This window comes from Sminthopsis crassicaudata, chromosome 3 (assembly GCF_048593235.1).
Source record: "Sminthopsis crassicaudata isolate SCR6 chromosome 3, ASM4859323v1, whole genome shotgun sequence".
In the NCBI taxonomy this organism is placed as follows: Eukaryota; Metazoa; Chordata; class Mammalia; order Dasyuromorphia; family Dasyuridae; genus Sminthopsis; species Sminthopsis crassicaudata.
This window is the reverse complement of record NC_133619.1, coordinates 266024411-266047614: the sequence shown is the minus strand read 5'-3', so window position 1 is coordinate 266047614 and position 23204 is coordinate 266024411. Positions and strand designations below refer to the sequence as shown.

The 23204-nt window shown below is 34.1% G+C and overlaps 1 protein-coding gene across 4 annotated transcripts; it reads left to right on the top strand.

Moving 5' to 3' along the window:
* Positions 1-168: 168 nt before the first annotated feature.
* Positions 169-17187, top strand: SMIM11 (small integral membrane protein 11). Of its 4 annotated transcripts, none has more exons than XM_074300692.1 (5): positions 169-264; positions 1694-1759; positions 7344-7392; positions 14230-14411; positions 17024-17187. In XM_074300692.1, exons 3-4 carry the CDS (start codon positions 7372-7374, stop codon positions 14395-14397), a joined length of 189 nt encoding a protein of 62 aa, XP_074156793.1. In that variant the 5' UTR covers positions 169-264; positions 1694-1759; positions 7344-7371; the 3' UTR covers positions 14398-14411; positions 17024-17187. The 4 variants fall into 4 exon arrangements, with proteins under 4 accessions (XP_074156793.1, XP_074156792.1, XP_074156791.1 ...); XM_074300691.1 differs by lacking the exon at positions 169-264 and adding an exon at positions 327-761; XM_074300690.1 differs by lacking the exon at positions 169-264 and adding an exon at positions 343-761 and having other exon boundaries at positions 7281-7392.
* The last annotated feature ends 6017 nt before the right edge of the window (positions 17188-23204 follow it).

The following is a 23204-nucleotide window of genomic DNA, read 5'->3' as shown; positions in this document are numbered from 1 at the left end:
AAGTCACAGCGGGTCCCACAAACTCTGCAAGAATGGTTACAAAAAATGCAAGGGTAAAATGCGGAACGCTCCTATCCATGCAGCAGAGAATTGTACAGGAGAGACTTTTCTTACTCGTGCCCCACCTCCTACATAAGGGACGTCTATTGGGAGATGTAGTTTTGGAGCACAAGAATTCTGGGACTTGTAGTTTGGCTGCACTTTGCTTGCGGCAAAGAAATGGCTACTGAGTGGTATATATGGTGAGATTTCTGAATGGTAAAGGTAGGAGGAGAACTAGATTATTTGTTCGAATCGCCTCTCCCCGACCTCATCCCCTCCCGGGCAAGTCAGTCAACCTGTCCGCTAGCACTTTTCAAGCACTCAGTACGCGCCAGGCCCAAGGCTAACACTCTGGGGATGCAGAGAAAGGAGAAAACTAGGGTCTGCTCTTTAGGACTCTAGTGTTACACACTGCGTGGGAGGTGCGCAGGAAAGACAATACACAGTCATTCAAGATAGATATGAGATAAACGGGAGATAATCAAGAGAGAGGAAAGGCGCTAGCATTGAGAGGGTCGGGAAAGACTTCCCACAGAAGGTGGGATCTTCTCTGAAAGAAGCCAAGGAAGAAAGGAGTTGGAGTATTTTAGGCATTGGGGACAGCCAATGAAAACCCCGAGTGAGGAGATGGAGTGTATTATGGGAGGAACGTCAGGGAAGTCTGCCTTTCTGGACAGCTGAGCACGTAAAGGGTAGAGAGGTGTCAGAAAACTGCAAAGGTAAGAGGGGATCACGTGGTGAAGGGAGCTCGGAGCCCTGCCACGGTGAGAAGTGTGCGTGTGAGTGTGTAAAGATCATGCTCTTTCTCCCTTCTTCAGTCTTACCCCAGCACGCATCAGGGTATTTGGGAATGGAAAACAGAGAACAAAATATGGAGTGGGAAAGATATTCCTCACTGGGGTTGAGAAGTTATTGAACTATCTGAAGAGGGAAAAAGAAGTATCATTGCTGACAAGACAGGAAGAATTGAAAAAAAGGAAGACAATAGATTGTCCAGGAATGATTTTTCAGTAATATTCTGGTCTTCTAGCCTCCATTCTGAGCGCACTTTAAAGGGACAGTTATTAGATAAACAGTTCTCAAACTTTTTGGTCTCTTAAAAATTATGGAAGATCACAAAGAATTTTTGTGTAGATTATGTCGATTGTTGCTTGCCATTTTAGAAATTAAAACATCTTAGTATTATTCTGCAAATAATTTTGACCTCAAGACCCCCTGAAAGAATCTTAGGGACTTCTAGGAACAGGCTGCATATATTTGGAAAACCACTGTTTTAGACTGATAGATCGCTTTTGGAGTGGCAAGGAAGTTTCATTCTTTATTATTTGTGTCCCCAGAATCTAACAGCATCGGGTATATCATAAGTATTTTATAATTTCTTATTGATTGATTGATCACCTAATTTGGCCCCATTATGTTGAGACAAGGAAAGGACCCCCAGTTACATTTAACATATTGAAAAAAATATTAGATTTATAGTCAGAGGAGATACTCTTTATAGAACTTCAGAGAAAAAAAAAGATACATTGTGTTTTGTCAAAAAGGTTGGGGGAATAACTGAAAGGAATACTTTTTAGTCATTTCTGACTCTGTGTACCCATTTGGAGTTTTCTTGGCACAGGTACTAAAATGGTTGTTTTTTTTTCTCCAGATCATTTTACAGATGAGTAACTCAGGGAAACAGGATTAAAGTGACTTGCCCAGAGTCCCATAGCTGGTAAGTGACTGAGACCAGATTTGAACTAGGGAAGATAATTCTTCCTCCCTCCAGCTCCAACACATTGTCCATTATACCACCAAGTGCCTTGGGGGAAGAAGATAAATATACACAAATAAGTTGTGTTAAGAGCAGGAGGCAGAGAGGAATGAAGAAAGTGTGAATATGACTGGCCTTGGCAATTCCATAAAACCTGAGGTTCAAATGAAGCAGAGGAAGGGACCCCTTCAGAGTCAGTGATCAGAAACTGAATTAAAAAACAAAACAAACAAACAAACAAACAAAAAACCAAGCCCTGAAACTTGGTAAGACTGAATTGTGGTTTAGATATTAAAATTTAACAGTGATAAATAAATATAAAGACCCACATTTGGACTTTTAAAATCTGCTTCACAACTATAAGATGTTTGAGACATGGAAAGGGAGCTATTTGAATGAAAATATATGGCTTTAGGCTCAATATAAGTTATGTGACTGCTAAAAAAGCTCATTTCAATCCTCTCTCTCTTCCTCAATTTTACGGTTGAGCTTTTATTTAATTTTAAAACTAGAACCTGTAATTTAATTGCTATGGTGATATAATATACTAATTGCTATAGTAACTCCTAGTGAGAGTGCTCTCTTTATCAAAACAGACCAGCAGAAATTATTCTGCAATTTATATAATCTTAGATAGTTGCTTGGAATTCAGTTAAGTAACTTGCCCAGGGTCATATAATTTATATGTTACCTGAAGGATTTTGAACCAGATCTATATACTGCAGCTCTCTAGCGACTATATCATTGATGACTTTTACAACAGTATTTTCCCCAAAACGTTTTTAGTCTTATGACCCCAATTATGTGGGGCTATAGTGCTAACTGAATTCAAGTCAAAATTCTTGCAGAGAATATTGATGCATGTTGTTCAGTTATGTCTGACTCTTCATTATTCTGTGCACCATACTGTCCATGGGATTTTCTTGACAAAGATGTTGGATTGGTTCACTATTTTCTTCTCCAATGTGCTAAGGGAAACAGGTTAAGTGAATTGCCCAGCTGGTAAGTTTCTGAGACTGGATCTTTCTCAGGAATTGTGTCTCTCACAAGGAATTTTAAAAGTCATTTAGATCAGAGCTTCTTAAACTTTTTCTATTCTTTTTTGCCCAATATTTACAGAACCTTGAGTATACAGGTATATAAAATAGGTATACAAATCAAACATTTACTGATAACAAATTACAATTTTACAAATAAATTCAAAACTCTGTATGGGGTTATGAACTACAATTTAATAAACTGGGTCTGAGATAATTATTTTCTGTTATTGTCCTATTTGCTTAATTGTGGCAAAATATTTTTTGCATTAGGCAAAGTTTAGCCCCTCCTTATTCCCTACTTTCTCCCACCCACCAGTCCTATTCAATAGAGATGCTGAGGCTTCAGAGGAACAAATTTTGAAGCACATCATTAAAGCAACACCTATGTTTATTATATATACATCGGGCACTTTGCTAGGCACTGGGAATATTGACTTACTCCAGGGAAACTGTAACTGCTAATAGGATTTTACATTCTAGAGGGAAATAATAAGTACATTAAGTTTATACCAAATAAATACAAGGTCAGCTTGTAGGGGCTTTAAAACCACTTCATATAGAGAGTGCTGACTTTTGAGATAAATTTTAGAGAAAATTAAATTTTAAAAATTGAAAGTGAGGAGGGGATACATGGGAAATGGCCAGAACAAAGGAGAAGAGATGAGAAATGGAATGTTATGTATGAAGAGCCTATTTTCTATGGAGCAGTATTTTCTGGCATCAAAAATACTAGTAAAATGCAAATTTAATGTTCTGTTATATCTGACTTTTCATGACTTCATTTTGGGGATTTTCTTAGCACAGCTACTGGAGTGGTTTGCTATTTCCTCCAGTTTATTTTACAGGTGACAAAACTGTAAGCAAATAGGGCTAAGTAACTAGGGTCACATAGCTTATAAGTGTCTCAGACCAAATTTTAACTCTGTCTTGCTGACTATGTCCACAAAACTACCTGACTGCCACCAAAAAGTCATAGTAACTTGTTTTCTCATCATAGCTGTATGTCCTACCACATTTGCCAGATCACAAACTTATCTACCCTTATACAGCCAGGTCTAAATACTTCCATTATTTCCATTACCTTATCTGACTTTGCAAAGTCACATGGAAACTTTGTCTTTTGTACCAAATTGTTTTAAAGATAATAATAACCTTGAAAACCTGAATTATAGTTGGTTTGTGTATGTATTTAAGCTCTGTGTAGCATTATAATGGGAGGTTATTACAGTTTCATCCATGAGATTCAATGTTTTTGACCCAACATCTTCTCACTGATTTTTTAAATTAATGATTATTAGTTACATTATTCCCAAATTACAGAAGAATAATAAGGAAATTGTTTTTTTTTCTTTCTGTTGACATTTCTCCACCTTGTTTGCTTGAACAAATGTTCTACCTTTATATTCAGCACCACTTCTGCAAGGTACCTTGTAAATAAGCCTTTTTTCCCCCCTCAGAAGCTGTTTCTATATTTAGAGCTCTTCCTACTGAGGGTATTTAGGTGGTGCAGTAGATAGACAATCAGTCCAGGAGTTTGATGCTTTGACACTTATTAACTGTGTGACATTGGACAGATTACTTAACCTTGATTGCTTTACTCCCTATTCCCCAAAAAGAATTATCTTTCTGGGTTTATGTTTTAGGTATCATTGTCATTTGTATAGTTTTTTTTTAAGTTTCCATTCTCATTTTGAATATTCTCTTTTGTACTTATTGTAAGTTATTGATAGTTTAATTCATTAATTTGCTAATGATTCATTGGTACCATTGGTATGATTCTCTTTTTTATCTCTAGTCTATATACATTACATTCTCTATTGTCTTTTGATAAATTATAACATTTAGAGATTAGGATCATAAAATAATTTGCAATAAAATTTAATCTGATACTGATTTTTCCCTGCACATTTTTTTTTTTGGCTCATTCACTATCAGAGAATATGACTTTGACATTAGCTTAATTGAAATAATTAGGAAGACAAATATGCTATCAAAAATATATTCCAAAGTTAAATAATGATTTTTTTTTTACTCAATACATTTAAAAATGATCCATCCTGCTAATTATCTTTATTATGTTGTATTGAAACTATTCTTTTGGTGGCAAGTTGCAAACCAGCAACAAAAATAGATACCCTAGGAACAAGCTCAAGCACTAACATTACCTTTATTCTGACCAAGACTACTACCTGTAAAAATAAGAGTTATTTTTAATGAGGAAGGAAATCCTAAGCCAGGAGTTTTTAATCTTTTTGTGTGTCATGGAATCTTTTGACAGTCTGGTGAATCTTGTTTATCTCTTCCCAGAAGAACTTTTTAACAGAAATATTAGTTGCTAAATGCAGAAAATAAAATATGCAGAATACAGATAGAAAACCAATTATATTGAAATACAGTTTTATATATATATATGTGTATGTATACATATATATTTGTGTGTATATATATGTGTGTGTGCCCATATATATATTTAAAGACCAAGTTCTTAGATCCTAAATAAAGAACTTTTGTTCTAAGGGTTGAATACAAGCTACATATTTAAAGTACCATGCTTATTCACCCCCAAATTGAGTTACCAATAGTCATTGGTTAAAAAGGCTAGCCATTCAAGTCTGTACATAAATCCAGATTTAAAACTGATAATAGCATAAAAATAGAATAAAGATTTTGTTTATTTTAGTTTTTTGTTGGTTTATCTTTCCTCAGGGATCTTGGTTGAGAAGCAGTCAATAATTTAAGGTGGGAGGTATTATAAAACTTGAAATCAGGGAGCATATTTTTATTAGGTGTTTTTTATCTTTGGGATGTGGATATGGGTAATAAAAAAAATTTAAAGCAAGAGGCTTACAATTACTGATCATTGAGCTGGAATGGGACTGAGATATCATATTCTCCACACTCTTTCATATAGCTGAGGAAATTGGGCCAAGCAAAGTGGGGTAACTTACCAAAAACACAAAGCAAATATCATATTTAATATTAGAATCCACATTTTCTAAACAAATTCTGTGTCTCAGTTATGACAATAGTAATATTCTTCCTATTTCTCTTTCCCCCATTGCTTCCTTAGCTCTTAAGAAAAACTTTAAATATATTTTCAATTCTCAGGACAACTATATGGATAATTTTCTTTGGTTTTTCCATTACTTTTAGATATTGCCTAAAAACAAATTGAGGACATCTAAAATTTATTAACAAGAGATTTGAAAATCAGGAAACAAAAGAACTGCTAAAATGCAAAACAGCTCACAGAGATGGAGGAGGGAGGCAAATTTTTATCACCGTCCTATTTCCACTTTATTTTCAGAGGGCATGTAAATTTTTAGTCAAGACTGCAATGAAACTCCTTCATCTCTTCATGAACATTCTTCATGAACAGCTGCCTTAAGGATCTGTCTGTATTCAGAAGGGTCAGAGCCTATATTGGGCTTATACAATTGATACTTAACTTAAACTCTATCCATTTCTGGCCAAGCTGCCATTAATTTTGTTACTGTCAGTCAGCATTTTACACTGAGCTCTCCTAGAGAAAATGCTTGTAACAGATGTTATTTCCATTTGGGAAAATGAAGATCCAAAATATAACCCTTTTAGCAGTCAATTTGAAGTGTGTGAGAGTCAGGGTTCATCGTTAGTCAAAAGATTCTCTTACAGTCACAAAAATCACCATTGCTGATGGGCTAAGTCTGTAAGAGAGTCTAACAATTAGAGGAAGTTTGGGAAAGTTTTATATGCTGAAAATTTGTAGCTTAGGTATCAGACTAACAGCCTTATAAGGTTATAAATCTTAAAAGAAAGATTAGAAAGGACCTTTTCATTCAGGTAAGGAGACAGGATGTCTTAGCAAGGTAGTGTTGATCATATAGGAAAGCGGTTTTGCAGGAGACAAATAAAGAGCAACAGAGAAGAGGTTTTATTACTTCACATTCTTTAACTAGAAAGATTGTTTTGAGAGGATTCTGGACTCTAATCCGTCAAATTGAAGCCAATGAATCCCTCAGAATGATATTTTTAAATGCATAAAATATATAAGATTACAATATAAGCAATTATATTGAAATACATTTATCAAATTAATGTGTGTTTTTTTTTTTTTTTAAGTTCATAGCACCAGGTTAAGAACTCTTGATTAAGAATCCTCTGTGATTTAGTGGATAGAATATTAGATCTTAAGTCAGGAACACATGGATTCAGATCCTGCCCCTTCCAGTTCTACATCATATGATCCATGATCTTGGGCTTCTTGGTAAATTCTTTTTAGTTCTTATAGCCCTCAGCTAATTTATATGGAAATTGGGGTTAATAATGTTTTTAATATCTCCTTCAGGTGGTAGCTGTGATGCTTCCATGAGAAAATTGTGTCAAATGTTTTTGCAAACTATGTAGTACTATATAATTGTAGTTATTGTTGGTAAATTAACTGTCCTTTGTTGTTTCTTCAGATAAGTGGGATCTGCCTCTTTTCTTTTTTTATTCTTCCTTTGTTCTCTTCTGGTGATCTCTAGCCAAGAGCAGTTTCACAGTTGATCCAATATGTGGGAGCCCTCCTGGAAGGTAAGGAGAATTTTGAACATTCAAAAGCTTGGACTTGTGCTTTAGACATAATGTTTGTGCTAACAAAGTGCAAAAAAAATTCTAATAGAAATCTAAATGGCAGGGTTTTCCCTACTCAGTGGCTGATTGGTAGTATTGATCCAAATTCAGGAGTTGGAATTGGCAACTAGAAAGACCTAGAAAACTTATTACTGTGTACACCAACTGACTGGTGTCCATAATCACTCATTTTAAAAAAAAAAAAAAAAAAGCAAAAAGGTTGAAGGAAGAGAAGAAATTCTTATGAAAATAATGGTTTTCAAAGAAAGATGATTAACCTGTGAGATGCTATAAGAAACAAGGTGTACTAGCTAAAACCCAAGTTATGTGGCCTATTTTAATAGGAGCAATAAGGGACCAGGTAGAAAGATTTCTTTTTCCCCTCCCCCAAGCAAGCTATATTTAAGAAAAGATATATTTATGTATACATACATAGATATATAAATACATATATACACATCTCACACACGTCTGTACTATTCTTTCTGCCTCTTAAATTAAATTCTGCTCCATAACTTACCTTGCTATTACTTAAGTTCCCCCCAACCAAAGGTCTCTCCCTTGTCTTTTCCCTCACCCTTTACTTCCTCATCTGCCCATCTCTCCTGCCTTTTTTCTTTTTAGATTTTGGAGAATGCTATACCCTTCATTGTATATGTGTAATGTTGCCTATTGAACCCATTCCCAATATGAGTAAATTTTCAGGACTATAAGCCCTCCTCCCCGCTCTAATGCTTCTGTGTCTAATTTTCCTCTGCACCTTATTTGCATAACATGATTGCTATTTTTGCTTAAACTATCTTAACCTTAACTCTTTCTTTTGAGCTATCCTATTGTTGATGTGAATCTTATATACATACATGTGTATATATACATATGTATACACATATATAAAAACATAAATATAAAAAATATTTTATATATTTAAACAGTTTGTCCATGTTAAGTTCATTGAAATTGACCTCTTATATTGACTCTTATATGTTAAATTTCATGTTAAGTTCAGATTTGATTGATAATGTCCATTTTTAGGGGCAGCTAGGTGGTGCAGTGGATAGAGCACCAGCCCTGAATTCAGGAGGACCCTAGTTCAAATCTGGTCTCAGACACTTAATACTTCCTAGCTGTGTGACCCTGGGCAAGTCACTTAGCCCCAGCCTCAGGGGGAAAAAAAAAAAAAAAAGATAATGTCTATTTTTTTCTCATTAGAATTATAATTTGACTGGATGTGATATTTTTGGCCTAGTTCTTTTGATTATTGGTAGATAAGATTCCAAGACCTGCATTCTTTTATTGTAGCTGCTGATAATTCTTGTACAATTCTAATTGTAGCTCCAGCTTGTACAATTCTACTGTATAACTGAATTGATTTTGGGTTTTTTTCCTTGCAAAATTTTCTCTTTGATTTGGGGTTTTGGAATTTGGTAATAATATTCCTATGTGTTTTCCACACAGGATCTCTTTAAGGTGGTTTATGTTTATATTCCTATGTTTCACATTCTGTTCTATTTTCTCATTCTTTATCATCTATTTTGTTATTTCTTGGTCTCTCATAGTTTCACTGACTTCCCCTTGCCCAGTTCTAATTTTTCAAAGCATTAATTTTATCTTTGAGATTCTTTACCTCTTTTTCTAGTTTCTTAAGTTTTTTTCATTATCTTCTTGTTTTTCTTGGGTGGCTTTTGTATATTTATTTTGTATATTCTTAATGTCTCTCATTTTATTTTTAAATTCTTTTTTGAGTTCTATAAATTCTCTTTGGGCAGGGAGACATTTCACATTACTCTTTGGTGTAGAAGCTTTTTTTTTTTTTTTTTTTTTTTTTTTAACTAAAATGTCCTTCTCTGAAGATGAACCCCCATCTTCCCTATTTCCTTGATATATTTCAATGATGGGATTCTTCTTTGCTGGTTTATTTTTTTAAATAACAAGTATTAGTGTAAGCACTTATAATGGGGAGAGGTGCCTCTAGCTTCCATTCAGCTCTCCTCTCTGACCAGGAACCCCAAACCAAGAGCTCCCCACCCCTGAAAGTGCCCACAGCCAGCAGTACCCCTGCCTAGCTGTCTCTAAACTCACCAAGTACTGGTTCCTTCTTGCCCAGGGCTGAGTCTCAGTAGCAGCTGGGCCTGGGGTTCCCAGTCAGCCTAGGTTCCCTCACTCCACAAACAGTCCAGGAGGCTAAAGTGTCTGTGGTTCCTGCTGAGGCTCCAGTAGATGGTATTTCCAGATACAATTATTTTTTTCCTTTTTGTGAGGAAATATAAGTGAAGTCCTAAATATGTGACAAGGGCAAGATCACTCTATTCTTAAAAGTTGCATTTTGAGAATGGTCATATTCAATTTACTTGCCAGATGGCTTACACCATTAGGTTGTGTAGTTCATGTGTGGTAGGAAAAACATTTAATGAAATCCCAGAATATCAGACCTGAAAAGAGAATTCACAGGCTTATTTCATTCCATAGTTTAAAAATAATTCTCTTTGATATCCCTGACAAATATTCATCCAGCATTTGCTTAATGAGATGAGGAATCCAAGTCTCCAAAACCAATGAGGTATCATGTTATGGTTGTTAAGAGTAGTCAAGAAGACCTGAATTTGAATCCTGATTTATTCAATTACTAACTATATAGTACTGGAGAAAAACTCCTTTGAGCCTCAGTTTTTTCACCTTTAAAATGGGGGCTTTGTAGTCAATGATCTCTTTAAAGTTCTTTCTGGTTTTAAATCTATGACCCTATGTCTCTATCTATGACCCTATGTCTCTCAAGGCAGCTATTTGAATCACTTAATGATAGAGTTTTTAGCTTTTTATTGACAGAACATATGCATGGTAATTTTTCAACATTGTCCCTTGCAATCACTTCTGTTCTAACTTTTCCCTTCCCTCCCTCTACCCCTTCCCTTAGATGGCAGGCAATCTCATACATGTTAAACATGTTAAAGTATATCTTAAATGCAATACAACATCTGCACAGTCTTGTTGCACAAGAAAAATTGGATTCAGAAAGGTAAAAATAACCTGGGATGAAAAACAAAAATGCAAGTAGTCCACATTCATTTCCCAGTGTTCCTTCTCTGGGTGTAGCTGATTCTGTCCATCATTGATCAATTGGAATTGAATTGGATCTTCTCATTGTCAAAGATATCCACATCCATCAGAATATATCCTCATACAGTATTGTTGTTGAAGTGTATAATGATCTCCTGGTTCTGCTCATTTCACTTAGCATCAGTTCATGTAAGTCTCTCCAAGCCTCTCTGTTTGATGATAGAGCTTTAATTATTAGGAAGCTTTATCTTATAGCAAGCCTAAATCTGCTGTTCCAATTTATGCCTGTTGCTCCTATTTCTGTTTAAGGCTAAGCAGAATTAAGTCAGATCCCCCTTTGTATAACAGCTCTTCAGATACTTAAAGGCAATTGTCATGTCCTACTGTGCCTGCTCTTCTTGAGGATAAATAGTCCCAGTTCATTAAAGTGTTTTTCCTTATGTTTCTGATATTGATCTCTCTAACTAGCTTTTAGGATGTGAAAGATACAATTCCTTAGGAAATGGTGGTTTTTCTCTGTCAATATCTGTTATTACATCTACTCATTTTTTTTTAGAATCAGTAACTTATTTAAATAGATCCAATTGGAGATTCCTAATTAATGAGCCTCTTATTTTTATTCCATCTTACTTTTTCTAAACATACAAAAATTTCAATTCAAACTTCCATAGACAGTCTTGTCATAAAAATAAAATCAATTTTGCTCTTAGTAATATAATTTGGTCTCATATCCGAGACCTCCTGACTCTGGATTATCTTGTAATTTTACACTAAGTGGAACTCCCAATGAAGAAACTTCCCTCTATCAATATTAACTCTCCTCTTGAGCAAATCAAACATGATGTATATAGTAATGAAACTTTCTTGGTGTCTAGTACAGGAAAATCAGTTTCCACAAAGAGATAGAGATTTGAAACTGCCTTAGCTACAAAATAGTTGATCTTATTGCCAATTACAAAGGAAAGCTAGAAGTTACAACAGTTTAAAAGATAAACTCATTTGTAAAATATTATGAAAGAGAATAGAATCTTTTGAGCATTATTACTTCATAAGACAGCAAAAAAGAAAAGCAAGTTGATTGAAAAGTTTAGCAAAGAGACCTATTTAAACCAGATCATCTCAGCATTTAAGGATAGACTTTAAACTATTTTCTCTTTCAGTAATAGTCAATTCATTGTATTTGGACTCTTACTCCCTCTGTGTATAGCTTGAGAAAGGATGACTATCACTAAAGAAAACAAATGTGGAAAGAGCTGAATAAAACCAAGAATATAGAGGAGGCTACACTTGAAGTGACACAACTTTGAAAACACTGAGGGATCAATTCTTAACATATCTGAAACAAGGGAGGATAAAAAGCATTTGGAAAAATTAGGATTTTATAATTATGAAAAAATCAATATCAATAACTAATTTTCCATAATATGCTTTCCTTCTCTGTAAAATCTTTATTAAATTCAAGTCTAAAACTTATTAAAATATATACCAAAGGGATACTCATTATTTTCCTGTACTGGAATTCCATGGCATTAGATACTACTTTATATAAGTAAGGTTTGAAAGTTAAATGTTTTATTATACAGCAACACTATTCTTTGTTTTATTTTATTTTGAAGCTTTTTATTTTCTAAACATATGCAAGGATAATTTTTCAACATTGACCCTTGCAAAACCTTATACTATTCTTTGATACAGGAACTGACCTATATTTGAAATGTTTATCATAAAGTCCATTTTTATAGAATAAGATTGTGCCCCAGTCACTCTGTGGTAAACTGTCCTATTAAAAGGGGCCATTTGCCTTGAAACTTTTATGGGGGAGGAGATTAACTTTATTGAGGGAAAAAATGATTGGAATGGGGGTAGGAATGCCAATGTTTCCAGTGAAGAAGTAAAAATAATTGAATGGAAACCTACATAAAATATTCAAAAGCATTATTTATATTTTAATATGGAATCATAAAATGTTGGAAATGGAAAGAACTTTAGAGATTATTTAGTTTAACCATCTCATTTTGGAGATGATAAAAGATGCCCCTGGAAGAAATTAGAAACTAGTATGTAGTGGGTTCCTTTTTCCTAGATGTTTTCAAGCAAAAGCTAGGTGGCCAATTGTTGCGTACAGTATGGTTTGGGCATGATTTTAACTAGATGGCATCTTAGGTTCCTTCCAGTTTTGAGATTCTCTGATCTATGAAAAGTCTTAAGTGCAATGTGATATTTCAGGAGGAAGAAATTACTTTCATCCAGGAGATTTTGAGGACTAAGGAGGACTTTATGGAACTCATCTCAGACTTTGGCTTTTATGAGTGGGAAGCAGGATTAGGAAGTGGAACAAGAACAGTCTGAACAAAATTATAGAGAAGAAGGAAAACTGTCTAAGATGGAGGTCAGGAGCATATCAGTTTGAGCCAGATTGAATTCATCAAAAGTTTATGCCTTATTTAATACATAATGAGAGTCACAAATTTCTGGGATAGAAGACATCTCTCAGTTTTGCATTAGAAAAATAATATAAACCATGGTGAGGGATTGATTAAAGAGAGTATGGAGAATGAAAAGGAAGATTACTTTGAAAGCTATTACATTTATCTAGATAAGAAAGAATGGTTTGAACTTCTATAGTGAGAGGAGGTGGATGGGAAAGATATTAAAAAGATAGTATCTATATGACTGCAACTGGTTAGCTATTGGGAGTTAAGGAGAGAAAGGCAGAAATGATTCTCAGATTATGTAGATCATTATGAAGATGGTGCTATTTGTTATCAACAGAAATAGAAGAATTAGAGGGAGGTATGGATTTTGGGGGAGAAAATATTAGCTACTTTCAGCTGTTTGAAATTGTCCTGTTGAAGAGGATGATTTAGATGTGGTCTGCTTGGCTTCCATGTGCTGAACTTGAATTACTAAGAAACAAATTTTGGCTTGGTATAAGAAAAACATCTCAATAATTTACAAACATTTAAAGGGGAAGCAAGTCACTTCTGTGTGCCTCAATTTTTTTCATCTGTATAATGGGGAAAATAATAGCGTCTACTTCACTGGGTTTCTATTATCAAATGATATATAAAGTGTTTAGCAAACCTTAAAAGCTTTATGTAAAATCTAACTTTTGTTACATTTTTAATCCTCAAGTGGAAATGTTAATAGGCAACCAGAAGAAAAAAGGAATTATGGCATTGTAGGCCTTTCTGGGACTTTAGACACTTTTAAGTTAAGAGGTCTTAATAAATTTAGAGTCAGAGGGTACACTTAGAGACCATCTGGTCCAGCATTTTCTTTTTACAGATGAGGAACTGAGTTTCAGAGTGCTGGCTTGCCCTGTTCCCCCAAACCTCAGTAGCAAAGCTGGACTTTGAACGTCAGGTCCTTCGAACCAATATCCAACATGATTTCCACTGTTCCATATAGTCCAATGCTTGATTTCTTGTGTAGGATCAGAGGAATGAAAATGATTTATAAAGATACTCCAAAGATAGTCAGTAGTGACAGAGCCATGATTCTAATCCTGGTGGGTGCCAACTTTTTTCTAGGAAGCATCACATATAATGTGGTGTTTTGTAAAGCATGTATAATATAAATTGAATGCTTAGGGCTTGAATAAACACAAGTTTGCCATATTAATAATTGTGCATATGTGAATAAAAGTCATATAAGAAGCAGACAGCAAAGTTGAAGTTATCAGAAGAAATGCCATATAAAAACTATCAAAACACCTCAAAAATTACTTCTCTTTTCTTTAAGGCTTTGGAAAATTTTCCACTTCTGCTCTATATTTTGATTGCAAAATCTATTATTCTTTGCTTGGCATTTGCTGGAGCCAAAATGTGGCAGAGGAGAAGACTGGAAGCACAAATGCAAAAAAAATTGCAGGCCACACAGAAAAAAACCATTGAGAAGAAAGAAGATTGATGTGTCTCACAGAGGTACTTTGGATTTTTCTGATGTATGATGCATATCGCTAGTAAATGTATTTGCAATAGATTTGAAAATTAGTTGCTACAGCTTTTCTATAAAATTGCTACCTGACCTTTGGCAAGGCAAGGTCTTTATGTTCTTAGGTGAGCTCCTTTTGTTTCTTCATATTTAAACTGGGTTTTTGCTCTAAATCCTAGGAAAACTGAGAAAAAATTATTATAATATTTTATAAGTGGCTCTAGACAACCATTTTAGACTTACTCAGTTTAAAAAGAAAATGACTTAAGCAGCAATTTTCATAGAGTGAGCTTTGAAAATACATTTTGAATTCTTTTCTTCCAAGCTAGAGAGTAATGTTCTGTCAAAGTTCATCCAAGCCAGAGTACTTAATAACTGTTTATTAAGAACCTGCCATGTTAAAATTATAGAAGGACCCATAGTATAGTAGGTAGAAAATTGAAATTTTCTTTTCTTTCTCAGTGAATTTCAGGGCTTGTCCTCATAATAGGGAACTTCAATATACATAGTGATGCTCCCTCAACTACCATAACTTTCTGGCTCCTCAGTCTATTCAGTTCTCATAATCTACTCCTGTGTACCACCTCAAATGCACAAACATGATCATATTCCTTATTTTGCCAACACTCACAGGTGTTCTAGCTCCATATTCTTGAATTCCAAAATTCCTTTCTCTGATTGTAATCTTTTTTCATTCTATCTTTCCCTGTACTTTATGATCTCTAACTCTATTCATCCCATCATCATCTCTAATCTCTTTATTCCTTAGTTTTTTCTTAGGCCGTCACTCTTGCACTGGCTACATTTTCCTCACTTTACTCTCTTGATCAGTGAGTTAAAATCAACAATATTATCCATTTAAATCCCTTATCCTTTTTTTTTTTTTTAATAACACTAATTAAGTCTTTTTAAATCCTTCTTGACTAATTAACTGATTGGATTACTCTTGATCAATCCATTAAAATCAACAATATTATCCATTCAAATCCCTTACCCCTTTTCATGTCACTGAATTAAGTCTTGCTAAACCCTTATCTTGGATTACTCCTACCATCTACCTTCTTCAGTCCTGTTTATGTAACTGCTGAACAGAATTGAAGGAAATCATAAAATGGTACTGACTGGGTCCTCCACAGTTCAATGCTACATAAACCTTACTGGGCTGTGGATTGTGGCGAGGCAATCCTTTTGTGCCTTCTTAATCACTTTTCTGTTCCACTTACCGCAGTGGCTATTCCAAATTTTTTCATCCCTTATTAAATCTTCCCCTCCCTTCAGTTGAGGATCTTGTTTCATAATTTCCTGGGGGGAAAAAAGCATTTTTCTGAGATCTCTCTCTTCTCTTTCCTTATATCACGTAAATAGCTTTCTCTCCAGCCCGAAATGCTCTCCCTCTTTCCCTCCTCAGATCTGATTCCTCCCTTCTCTGGTTTCAAGATTATTTTTACCTTCTGTAAAAATTTACCTTCTGTAGGAGCTCTCTCCTGACCCTATCCTCTCAGTCTCCAGCCCCACTGTTAGTACCTTACTTCTGAGATCACCTTCTACTTAAAACTCTTATATCTTGTGTTTACAATTACTAGCATCTTGTGTCCCATTAAATTGTGGGCTTCTTGAGAACAGAGACTATGATTTTGTTTTTCTTCACATCTTCATCACCTAGCAGAGTGCCTAGCAAATAGTAAGTACTTAATAAATGCTTCTTGACTAATTAACTGATTTGGAACCAGGAAGATCTGAATGTTTAAGTCCCGCTCCTGCCACATACTGACTGTATGACCTTGGACAAATCACTTAAACCTTTCAGTGCCCCACATCATTCTCTAAGACTATAAATTGCAGAGCAGAATACTGATCTGCTTTGGTAGGGGGAAGTTTCCTTTATTGGTAGAGGAAGTTTATTATGAATGAAATCACAGGTCTGCTTTATTTTAATGTTCTCAGATTGGGAATATAAATGTCTCTACTATGTCCTCAGCTGAGGATACGGAAATGAATCCTGTATCTAGTCAACCACATATATTAATTACCTCTTAATAAGATTTATTTTTATTCCTCCCTTCATGATGAAATAAGTTCTTCATCTCCTGACTTTAAAAGAAATCTGCTCAAAATTACTAACTGCGTTAGTGACATAAACCCATTTGAAAGGACTTGAAATACAGATTATGAGAAGAAAATGTCATAGAAATGCTGCATACTTGTGTTCAAGATATAATTTTATCTTATAGTCTCTCTCCAGCCAATAAGAATTAATAACAGGTGTGTGAGAATATTAAAAAACTTAAGATTTAGTCAGTAAGTTCCTACAAATTCAGAAGTTAGAGAGCAAGAAAAGTAAAGAGAAGTTTGAATTCTAAAAACTCCAACTTCAAGATGGCAGGTGTAGGTTATTTTGTGTTTCTCCTATAGTTTTTTAAATATTGGCTAATGATGTTTTAAATAAGTTGGCAATTTATGAGGAAAAAATTTGTAAAGAAAATTTGTATCCACCAAACAAAACCAAGTTTTGAGAGACTAAATTTTAATTATAAAGTAAAATATGGAAAGTGATAGTGATTATTTCCCCAAATACTAATTTCTTAAAACATTTTCTTTCTAGGTTTTACAAACTGTCTGATGATTTGGATATACTCCGGTTCTAGGAGTTTGGTGTGTCAAGGGATTATATCCTCACCTGTAACTTTAATTTAAAACAGTGTATAAGTTTGCATATGCTTTATTAGGAATTGGCATCTAATTTACATATTAAAATGGTTTTCTCAATTTGTTGTCTGTGAATTTTTGAATACTTAGAAATTGTCATGGTATTTAGAACTTCTAGAATCCTTCTAACCTAGTATTGTCATGAAAGATTTTTTAAAATGTATATTAATATAGTTTGTTTTTATCTCATCTTCATTTGGGAATATATTCTTTCCCTTTCTTCTTTCCATTGAGACATCCCATATAATATACTTTTTTTAAAAGTAAAGGCATCGAGGAAGATGGAAGGCTCAACTGGTCACTGAAATACCATCTGACTTACCCACAAATTTAGCTGCTTTTCCATTTTTTCAGTTCCCTCATCATGAACTTGAGAGGTGATTAGCACTTTCTGAAGTAGATTTACAAACACTTTTATAAGCATTTTCCTTCTCTTTTGTATATAAACTTGTACATCATTGTGCTCATTTTTTTCCTCTATTGCGGGTAGCTGTGAATATGCTCAGTTGCCAACACAAAAGTGAAAATAAGGTTATTAATACAATCAAGCAAATATTTAAAAGTCATGAAAGTTAAACTCAAAGGAATATAGAGGATTGACAGTAATATATTTTTGGCTTGTTATTACAAACTAAACTATTGTTACAATAATTTAAATCATATCTGACAATAAGCTAACTGATTTCCTTTATTTTTCTTGATATACTTTCAATATTAATTTTCTTTATTTATTATTATAGATATAAAACAATTACTTAAGAAATATGATATACTTAACCCTTCTATATCACAAAGGTTGATGGCATGGCGCCTTCTAGGTCTGTAAAATTCGTGTAAAATTTTTTGACCCTTCCTTTGTACCAGAGAAGAAGTATGATTTTTTTTTTCTTTTTTTCTTTTAAGGGGTATTTACAGTATCTTATTGTGAAATCTGGATTAAATATTTGGTTATATTTGGGGCTTCATGTTTCATCTGTGGCTTCTGCAAAATCCTCCCCAAATTCCCATTTAATTTCTTTTTGTCTTTTGTTTTTTTTAAATTTTTGTTAGGCAATTGGGGTTAAGTGACTTGGCTAGGGTTGCACAGCTTGTAAATATAAAGTGTTAGAGGGTGCATGTGAAGGGTTGATGTTCTCGCCACTGCATTTAATATCTTATGTCTGTCCTTCATTTATCAAAACTATGATGGGGCAAATTGCAGTGTGGAAGGGATAAATGTACAGTAGTGGGGGGTTTTGTTTATTTGGTTTTTTACAAAAAACTATATTCTATAGCAAGTATTCAAACACTGAAAAATGCCAAAAAAACATTATTAGGTAGCTTTTGAATAATATTCATGTCTAACATTCAGGTCTCCTAGTTTCCTTCTTTAAAGAATCACCTGTTGAAAATTCTGATTTAAGGACTTAACTTTGTTTCTAAAAACTAGCTATTTCATGTAACAAAACTTATATAATTTGTATAAAGTATACCAAACATATGTTTATTTATTTACAATAATGACTCATCATTAGCAGCAGATAGTGCTATAAACATACATATATAAGATGGCAACAGTTACAAACACAAGTTTAGATCATGACCAATTTTTTCCTCCTCATTTTGTCCTGGTTCTTAGAAATGTTGACCTTAATCTCTGAAACCAGTGTGTCTTGATTTCCCCTTCTTGCTTTTGATCTGATATCAGAGTAAATTCTTTTGAGCCAATAATATACCCATGTTAATTGTTAACTTTTAATTCCCATGAGAGAATTCTCATTCTTTTTCCCAATTTCTTGAATGGTTTCTCCCAGGATCAGGTGAAAAAACAAAAATTTTTCAAGACATGCTAAGAAGGAATTCCCACATGCAAATGCTAAGCAAAACTAATGTACTCATCAGCAGAGTCTGACAGTATGTGCAGTGTTTTGTACCTATAGCCCTCCCTACCTCTGCGAAGAAGACACATTATGTTGTTTTCCTAGTTCTGTTTGCTTCATTCTATATCAGCTCATATTAGTCTTCCCATGCTTTTGTGAAATGTTCTTATTTCTTTTCTTATAATGAACTTTTATATTCATAGACCACAATTTATTTGGCCATTCCTAGTTTTGTTTCCAGTTCTTTATCATTATAAAAAGTATTGCTATGAATATTTTGGTCACTCTAGATACTTTTTTTCCTTGACCTTTTTTCAAGTTTATGCCTATTGTTGGAGTCTAAATCAAAGGGCCATGTATGTTTTAGTAATTTTCTTATCATTAGTCTAAATCCAACCCCTTCATTTTATAGATGTGGAAATTGGGGCCTACTCAAGGAGATAAAATTACCCAGGTGGTGAAGAACAAAGATAGGAACCAAAACAAGTTTTTTGACTTTAAATAATGATGATGATGATAAATATTTATATAGTGCTTTATGGCATTTGGAATCATACATTTAGAACTGGAATATCATTTAGTTCAAATCCATTTTATAGATGAGAAAATGGGATTCAGAAAAATTAAATGATTTGTTTTAATGGTCTGATTCCTAGCAAATGTTGGAGCAAGATTCAAAGGTAGCCTCTTGATTCTAGATATAGTGATTATACTATATGACAATTGTCTAATCTTCTAAAGGATAATTTATTATCAGGATAGGTGATATTGAAAAATCTAAGCCTAAATTTTTTTTAAAGTCTATTTTCTCCTCATCTGTAAAATATAGTTAAATACTTTCTCTGCTTATTTCACATGATTCTTGGAAGGATCCAAAATGATTTACATGTATATATTTACATTTATTATACATGTATTTACATACATGTAAATATAATCTGACAAAGTCATTTGAAGCTGTTTTATCTATCATGATAGATTGTATATTATGTGGGAAAGGAAGAAAAAATTATACTTATAAGCTGGCTGGAAGAAATGTATGATTATGATGTTTGACAAATGTTTTCTTTCAGCTTTGATGAGTATAGTGAGATAGAGTGCTAGATTTGAAATCAAGAAGACCTTCATTCAAATTTCCTCTTTGATGCTTGGTAGCAATCAGATCATGGAAAATCCACCTACTCTTTCTCAATTTCAAGCTGCAAAGATTACAGGTTATAGATGGTTTGCAGTCTTCCTCAGTGGAGGGAATTCCTACACTAACAAAAAACATGGGTTTTTTAATATTGGTAAATGTCACAGAAGCTATCAAAGTAACCTGGAAAGTGGGACCATGGAGCTTTTAACTAACCAAGAAATTGATTGGCAACTGGTAGATTGCCTATTATTTCCCAACAATTGTAATTGGATAAATTCAAACACAGCAGTGTTTGTTGCTTGGGCTCTGTAATATAGCCTCTCGGCTGGCCTTCTGTCACCAGACAGAATGCTGAGAAGTGCGACCCAGTCCCTAGCCTTAAGCTCCAGTCATTGAATCTTTTGCCCTGTAAGGTAAGCGGCTTCCTCCTCTACCTTCTCTTCTTTCTTCATTCCATTTTGTGAACTCAACAGGAGACTCATCAGCTACTCAAGTGACACAGCCATCTGATGTTTTGGGTAGAGGCAACAGTAAAAACAAGCTCATTAATGACAACACTAACACAGCTGGAGGTGATCAGACACTAGAAATCATCCAAAAGCACAGCCTCTTACCATAAAGTTCATCTATCATCAACTCCCATGTAACTTGCTTTATTTGAGTCATAGCTTCTTTGACTGCCAATTAGTTAGGCAATATCTGTGGCCCTAATGGGTGGTAGATGTGTGACAGGTAATGCTAAGACATCAGAATCACTAAACTGGAGAATATTGCTTTCTCATTCTCTGTTTAATATATTATTACAAATAATAATATTACATATATTATGAATAATATTGCATATTATTATGTTATTTTAGGTAACATTATTATATTATTAAGAAGTCAGTATAATGTAGTAGGAAAAATACTGGATTTGAAAACAAGTAAATCCCAGGATTTACTATCTCTAAATCTCGTTTTCCTTACCTGTGAAATGAATGATTTTTATTAAATGGTCTCTCCAGTTCTAAATCTATGCTCCTCTAAACAATCAGTTAATAAACATTAAATACCTATTGTGTGTCAGGCACAATGTTGGATAAAGAGGATTCAAAGTCAAAATTGAAATAGTTCCTGTCTTCAAGGAACTTATATCCTATAAGGGAGAAAGCATGTATAAAAAACAAAATAATTTAGAGTTGGAGAATGATTAGGAGTTGGGGATGTATAATTAGTATCTGAGGAACTCAATTTCACCTCTTGAGCAATGGTACCTGAACAAGGAGAAAGCTGTTTTGCCTGGACTTTTGAAATCATGAAAGAGAGTAATTTAAAATATAGCTGGGAAGGTAAGTTGGGGCTAGGCTATGCAGGTGTCTAAATGTCAAATAGAGTAGTTTGTAATTGATTCTAGAGGTGATAGGGCAATAGGTAATTATAATAATGGCAAACACACATATTATTCAATATTGTTACCAAGAAAATAATAATTTAACTTATTTAGATTGCAAAATGGTACTGTTAAAAGATTATGAACTATTTTTAATGTCTCTCTGCTAAGAATTTTTTTCTTTATTCTTATAGTGGCTTAACCTATTGCAAATGATCTCAAAAGAAGGCCTAAACAGAACAATTTGGCTTTACTCAATGAATCCAAGAGTTGTTTATATTTACATGCAATGAAAAAAAAATCTAAAAATAGAGTCATTTTCTTAAAGGGTGCACTGGGCTTTAAAAAGAACAATCACTATATTAACATGCCATTAATTCTGGAAATATCTTACTTCCATTTCAGCTTGATCTAGTAACGCATTGTTTCCTAATTTTAGAATTTCTGTTCCTAACTTTTTTTTTAATGTATAAAACTTCATTTGCTTTACTTATATACAGTGCTTATCTTAGACTTATTTTCATGTAATTTCCAAGTTAAAAAAAAAAATCTCAGGGATCATCTAGTCCAACTTATGCAAGAGCCAGAATTTCCCTGACAGGGGCACCATTGTACAATATCTCCAGTGGATAGAAACCCACTCTCCAGTTGAACCATTCATAGATATAATTATTAGGAAAATTTCCCTTATATCAAATCTAAATAAACTTTTACAACTGATCAAATAGTTGTTTTTTTTTTTTTATCTTCATAGCCAAGTAGAGTAAGTTTAATCCCAATACTTCTTGACAGTCTTTTAATTACTTAGACATCTCTCATTCCCCAACCTCTCTGTGCCCCCACTTCTCTAGCCAAAATATCCACATTTCCTGTGACTGAACTTTATATGGCAAGAACTCAAAGCCTCAAACCTTCTCACATTTGTACCAGCAATCTTCCTGTCTCCTCCCTCTGCTTCACCTTATAGAATCTCTCACTTAAAGCTACTACCTTGTACAAGAAAATTTTATCAATTTCCATAACTGTTGGTTACCTCCTTCCCTAATTACCCAGTGATTAACCACCTTACACTTTGTATTCATTCGTGCACTCACACTCCCCCCACATACCATATACCATACCACAGTCTTTCTTGAGAAAATATAAGGTCTGTAAAAACCATAATTTTCCCCCCACTTTTTTGTCTTTGTGTCTCTACTATATAAAACAGTACTAAGCATATAGCTAATCAATGCATAACTGTTGGTTGACTATTTTATTATTCCTGAGTGCCATTTTGGATACTTCCCAGCTGATCAGTTTTTCCTATCTGAAATGTAGCACCCAGAACTGAACACAAAATTCTAGATGTTGTCTGATCAGGCTTGGACAGGGTAGGACTATCATCATCCTCATCCTAAACTATATGCCTCTGCTTCCATTTTAATATAGCATATGCTTTGTCTGCTCTCACACTGGTTGACTTTCTACTATAGTGAAAGCCATAAATGCTGACACCATTCAGTTGAAACTGTTCTCTTCACAATTACCAATGATCAATCTCTCTCTCTGTGTCTCTGTCTCTGTCTCTCTCTCTCTCTCTCTCTCTCTCTGACTCTTTGTCTCTCTGTCTCTGTCTGTCTGTCTGTCTGTCTGTCTGTCTCTCTCTCTCTCTCTGGCATTTGGGGTTAAGTGACTTGTCTAGGGTCACATAGCTAGAAAGTGTTAA